Source organism: Fonticula alba (genome assembly GCF_000388065.1).
Source record: "Fonticula alba strain ATCC 38817 unplaced genomic scaffold supercont2.4, whole genome shotgun sequence".
In the NCBI taxonomy this organism is placed as follows: Eukaryota; order Rotosphaerida; family Fonticulaceae; genus Fonticula; species Fonticula alba.
This window is the reverse complement of record NW_009242974.1, coordinates 274142-279976: the sequence shown is the minus strand read 5'-3', so window position 1 is coordinate 279976 and position 5835 is coordinate 274142. Positions and strand designations below refer to the sequence as shown.

Sequence of the window (5835 nt, the reverse complement as noted above, 5' to 3'; positions counted from 1 at the left end):
GGGCAGCGATGCGAGGAGACCCCGTGCCTGTGTCCTTTTGTCCTGGCCTGATGTACACACACCCTCTTCCCTGGACGGACACACTAACTGACGGCATCGCTGGACACACCGTGCGTCCCTCCTCGCCTGCCGGGGGGTGTCCTCTGTGGCGCCTCAGAAAACCGAGGTCGTTTTGGCCAAGCTCGTGGCCAACGGCACGGTCAGCGCGCGCATCGACCGCCCGGCCAAGCTGGTGAAGTTCTCCCCGGCCGCCACGTCGGTCAACAAGGGCCCGAAGGGGACGGCGCCGGCCGCCGCCGCCGCCGCCACCACCACGAGCACCAAGGCCGATGGCGCCAAGCAGCCCGCTGCGCCCCGGGTGAGCGCCGCCCACTCGACCCTCAACACTTGGTCCAAGAATGTGGAGACCCTGCTCTCGCGCGTGGAGGAAACCGTCCACCTCATCGAGAAGGAGAACATGCTCCTGGAGTCCAAAGAGTGAGCAGCCCGAGAGGCCGGGGGCGCGAGCGCGAGCCCGTCTCTCCCTCCCTGCCTGCCTGCCTGCCTCCCCCTTCCGGAGGCCCCCTGGTACATTCTGCCAGACAGCAGCAGGGGCTCGAACGGCGGGAGGGGGGGGGGGGGGACAGGCCGGCATATGTGCGGTCGCCTGCTCGCACGCCCGCACTCGCGTGTGTGGGCGGCGGCGTGCAGGCGGGGGCCATGCGCGTATGCGTGCAGATCCCCGAGCCGCCCCTCTGTGCCCGCCTGGCTGTCTCTTTGCTCTCTCTCTCTCTCTCTTCTCCCTAATCCCCGATAAATACGAATACACACACACACACATGGATGTGGGTTCTTGCTGTGCCTTTGGACCCTCCGCCCTCCGGCGTGGGGGCGAAGACCGGGAAGAGGAATGGCCCTCCAGCAGCCGCGTCTGTCCCGAGGGCGGGCGGTCGATCGGGGACGCCTTTCGAGACGAATGCCGGTGGCCGGGTGGTGGGATGCGGCGAAGAGCCGGAAATGCGGGAAGATTCCCCGCTAACCAATAGACATTTGATTGTGCCCAAATGGAAAGGGAAAATGGATGGGGATTTTCCCGATGACCCTACTTACAATGCTGCTCTTAACTTGTAATGTCATTCCCGGCGTGCCACTTTCCGTGCTCCATGACTGAGTTCAAGCGACCATCCTCTGGCGGCGGCGGCGGCCGCCGCCGCGGGATCGTTCGTTGCCCGCGTCCCGCACACCCCCTTCGGTGTGGGATTGGGATTGCAGGGACCGGCGGCTGGTCGGAGGGGCGGCGGCAACACACAGGGCCGCCAGGCTCCCCTGTGGAGCCCCGGGCGGAAGGACGGGCAGGGGGGCCCAGGCGGGGGAGGCCGCGCACGCGGGACTATAAAAGGAGGATCGGTGATGCTCCCCGAAGAAAGGGCCCATCCCGGCCATCCGTGGCTGCCAGCCATGATCCCTTCTTCTTTTGCCCATTTCCCCGCACACGCCCGCATTCCCGCCCCCTCCTCTCTCCTCTCTCTTGCTTTTCGCGTGCGATGAGTTGACGCGGGCGCTGTGATCTCCGTACTATCGGCACTTATGGCCCCTCTCCCGGACTATCCCTCGCCCCTTCACCTCTTGCTCGCGCCCTCCTCTCCCCTCCTTTCCCCTTCCCCCCCCCCGGAAAACATGACACACACACACACGATCGGCAGTTGATGATAATTTCACAGACCTGTACCTAATTTCTCTGAAGGAAACAGTAAAAATGAAAGAGCCTGATGCCTATTCGTGTTCCCCCCCCCCACCCCCTCCACCCCATTTAAAAATTGAACACCCGGATTTTCCTTCTCTGTCTGATGGCTAACTGCCAGGGGGGATTGTGGCGAGCCGGCAAGAGACACAGCTAGTCAGGGCGCATCGCTCGCTCCACGCACCAGGGGGCCGAGAGAGAGAGAGAGAGAGAGAGGTAGAGACAGGAACCCCCCTGAACACACCAGGGAGAGCGGGACAGAAGCGCGCGGTGGAGGGATTGATCGGGAGGGGGGCGGGGGGCGCCCGGCGGACGAGAGGACGCACACAAGCGTTCATGCTCTCCCAGGCTTTTTGTGGGGTGGCCCATTGAGCGTGGTGTTCGTCGCCCACACATCCGGCTCTTTCACGCGCAGCGGCGGCCCCAAACGCGCGGAGGCAGAGGGAAAATCATGGGGGCGGAGGGGCGCCCGGAGGCGCGGGGGTGCTTTTCAGCCTCCCCAGGTCGGAGGATGAGGCGCCCGCCCCGTTCCACCCCCGGGGGGGGAGGGGGGGACATTGGTCCGATCGCCGTTGGGGTCCCAATGCACGGGCCTCGGAGGGTTGGCCAGGGTTACTGCCCACTATCCCGCAAAGGGGGGGGGAAGGCCGCCAGCCGGCGGCGGCGACATCGAAGTGAACCCGAGAAGACCGCGCGCATCGCACAAGACGATTGCCACAGACGGCGAGAAAGGAGGGCATCCTCGCGGGCATCGCCCGGAGGGAACCCTCAGCCGGGGGAGGGGGGGGGGGGGGCCGAACGCGACCTGCAACCGCAGCCGGCGGTCTGCCCGCTCCCCGGCTGCGATCGTCGGCCGCCGGCCTGGGGCGGGTGGTGGCCGGCCCGCGGCGGCGCCTCCGCCCTCCCTCCCTCGCCCGGGGGTTTATGGGGCGGGGGTGGTGCGCGAATGCCCCGGCCCCGGGGGAATCTCCGGGGATCGGCCGAAAGTCCGGAAATATTTCCGACATAAGGCTCTCGCCGGCGAGCCGCCAGCAAAGAAGGCATCGGGGGCCGGGCGGGGCACGGGCCGCACCGAAATCCGCTTCGGCCTCGACCGGGACGTGCACGCGTGAGGGTCGGGCGAACGGACAAGCGAAGGCCGGCCCCAGGCCCCCGGGAGAAGCGCCTGCTCTCGGCCGCCGGGCCCGAGTCCGAGCCCGAGCCCGAGCCCCCGCCCTCCTGCGGGCCTGGCACGGCGCCAGCAAACAAAAAAGAACCGCCCGGCAACGCGCGGCATTCCATCCCTCCGCTCCGGCCAAGGGCAGGAAAGGGGGCGAGGGGGCGGTGTGACCTGCGGCGGGCGCACATGCGTACACACACGCAGCGTGAACAAGTCGCGGATCGCGGCAACATCGTGGGGTGAGGCCGGGTTGGAGGGGGGGCGGGGGCCCTGCCTAGGGGGCCGGGCAAGAGCGTTGTCTCGCCCCCCCCCCCCGGGCGCGCGGGCCACCCTGGGCACCAGCGCACCGGTGCGGCGCTGTGCCGCGCGGAAGCCGTGGCATGTGCAAGAACACGCCCGGAAGCTGACGAGCCTGGCAGACCGGCGAGCCGGAGAGAACAGGGGAGGCTTTTGGTCGCGCGAGGGGAGGTTTCCCCGGCGCGCGGAATGAACAAATACAGGGCATTATTTAATGACCCTTTATGCATGTCCGGGCTTCCTTTGTGCGCACCACAGGCGCGCACGCATGCGGCCGATGCTGAAAAAGGGCCCTCCCAGCATATGATGGCGCTGCTCTTTCCCCCCCCCCCCCCGCATGTGGACGCATGGGGACTGGCACCCGGAGTTTCTCTCGTTTCGAACGAGCACCGTGTTGCCGGAACATCTCCCGCGCCGCGAGCCTTCTTCTCCCACCGGGGAGGGGGGCAACGCGTCGGTTCTTTCCTTGCCCCCCCTCGCCCTCCGGTGGCCATGCTCTCGTGCGCCCCGCTTCCGACTGGATCCCGAGAAGGGGTGTGCACCCAGGTAGTGCTGCAGGAGCCGATGGCCAGGGCCGAGGAACAGGGGGGGGGGGGGGGGCGGGGGCGGCGGGGGCGGCGGGGGTCGTCATTCCCGCTCTCCGGGTCCGGCTAGTCCACGTTCATGCTTTTGCGCGGAATATTGGCTTCGGCACAGGCGCGCCGGGCGGCCGGCCCCCCACGTTTGCCCCCGCTTCTGCCTGCGCGCCGCCATCTGCCCGGGCGCCGGATGCACACGCCCGGTCCGGGAGTGCATGTGCAGAGGGGCGGGGCGGGGCGGGGGCGGGGGGGGGGGACGCCCCCCGGCGGTGACTCCCTCTCGCGGCTCCCTCGGTTTCCGTCCGGGCTTCTGCTTTCCCGGCCTTGCCTATTGGGTTCCCCCTCCTCCCGGGAGCCGGCGGAGATCCCACACCGGGCAGGATAGCGCCCGGGTCGTCGGCCGTCGGTCCTGCCGCTCTCGCCGCCCCCCGCACCTCGCCCCCCGGACCCCAGGGCGCCCCGAATCCCCCCACCACGCCCCGGGCGGGCCCATTCTTCTGCCCGCGGATCCCCGAGTCCGCTGGAGGAGGTCTGCCCAGATCCCGAACCGGCCGGCCTTCTCTCGGTCTCTCCCTCTCGCCCCTTCTGTCCCCCTCCCCTGGTTCTGCCCCCCCTCCTCTCCTCTCTCTATACCCCCCCCCCCTCCCTGCCGCCCCCCACCATGACCACCACGTCCGATCTCAATCCCGAGACCGTGGCCCTCCTGGAGCGTGGCCTCCGCCTGGCCATGCGCGCCGTCGAGTCGGTCCCCGGCGCCCCGGCCGTTGTCAACTACCTTTCGCACTCGTACCACAACGACCGCTGGCGTCTGTTCCTGGAAATCCTCCTGGTGGGCATTCTCACCAAGTACCTGCTGTCGAAGAAGTACCGCCCGCGCGAGGCACCGGCCGTTGTGCTGACCGATCGTGTGCGTTTTTCGTTTCCCCCCCCCCCCCCCCCCCCCCCCCCCCCAGCACAATCTACCGGCACTCACCCTCCTCCCCCCCCGTTCCTCCCCGGTTGCTCGCTCCCGTCTCTCTGTCCCCCCCTTTCCCCCTCCTCGTCCGGTGGCCAAATGCATCTTGCACAGGAGATCGACCAGCTCGTGGCCGAGTGGGAGCCCGAGCCCCTCCCCATGCCCCTGACCAAGGCCGACAACCTCATCCTGGACAGCCATATTGTCTTCAACGGGTGCGTCTCCGATCGTCAAGTTGATCCCTCTCCCCCTCCCCAGCCTGCGGCTCTTTCCACTGACTCCGGCGGTCCTTCTGCGGTCCTTCTGCGGTTCTTCTGCGGTTCTTCTGCGGTTCTTCTGCGGTCCTTTTGTCCTCCTCCACCCCGTCATCCCCTCGCTCTCCCCGTCTCCCGTCCCTGCCCCCTTGACACAGTCCCTCCGGCAAGTACCTGGCCGTGGACAGCAAGCGCTGCCTCAACTTTGCCAGCCTCAACTTCCTCGGCATGACCGATCGCATTGAGATCCGTCATGAGGCCGAGAAGGTCCTCCGTGACTATGGTGTCGGCACTTGCGGCCCCCCGGGCTTCTACGGCACTCTCGGTATGTTGTCACACGCATACCCCCCCTCCTCACCATCCTCTCGTCACTGCGTCTCCTTGGCGGCTGCTCTCTCTCTCTCTCTCTCTCTCTCTCCCTCCCCCCTCCGAACTTGCTCATCCTCGTGTCCCAACCGCTGACTTCCCCGTCTCTGCCTACCTCCCCCCCCCTCCCGCCCGCCCTCTAGATGCCCACCTCGAGCTGGAGACGTCGATCGCCAACTTCGTCGGCAAGGAGATGGCTATCCTGTACTCGTACGGCTTCGCGGCCATTGCCAGCTGTATCCCGGCATACGCCAAGAAGGGCGACATCATCGTGGTCGACGAGGCGGCCTCCTTCGCCGTGCAGCGCGGTGTTTATGTCAGCCGTGCGGATGTGCACACGTTCAAGCACAACGACATGGCCGACCTGGAGGCCGTTCTGCAGAAGATCGAGAAGACTCGCATTGCTCGCAAGCAGCCGCTCACCCGGCGCTTCATCGTCGTCGAGGGTCTCTACCAGAACACCGGCACCATTTGTGACCTGGTCACCGTGGTGCGTCCCCCCCCCC

General features: G+C 67.5%; 2 protein-coding genes across 2 annotated transcripts in view; both read left to right on the top strand.

The window, feature by feature from the left end:
* The window catches only part of H696_02607 (hypothetical protein), a gene marked incomplete at both ends in the record, with an annotated part of 1971 nt that extends 1490 nt beyond the window's left edge, over positions 1 to 481 (top strand). Inside the window, one exon of the mRNA XM_009496518.1 lies at positions 158 to 481. Within this exon, the coding sequence (XP_009494793.1) occupies positions 158 to 481 (324 nt within the window). The remainder of the gene's footprint in view (positions 1 to 157) is intronic.
* Positions 482 to 4390: 3909 nt separating this feature from the next.
* The window catches only part of H696_02606 (hypothetical protein), a 2708-nt gene continuing 1263 nt past the window's right edge, over positions 4391 to 5835 (top strand). Inside the window, exons 1-4 of the mRNA XM_009496517.1 lie at positions 4391 to 4661; positions 4824 to 4924; positions 5122 to 5288; positions 5473 to 5819. Of these exons, the coding sequence (XP_009494792.1) occupies positions 4416 to 4661; positions 4824 to 4924; positions 5122 to 5288; positions 5473 to 5819 (861 nt within the window). The 5' untranslated portion in view covers positions 4391 to 4415. The remainder of the gene's footprint in view (positions 4662 to 4823; positions 4925 to 5121; positions 5289 to 5472; positions 5820 to 5835) is intronic.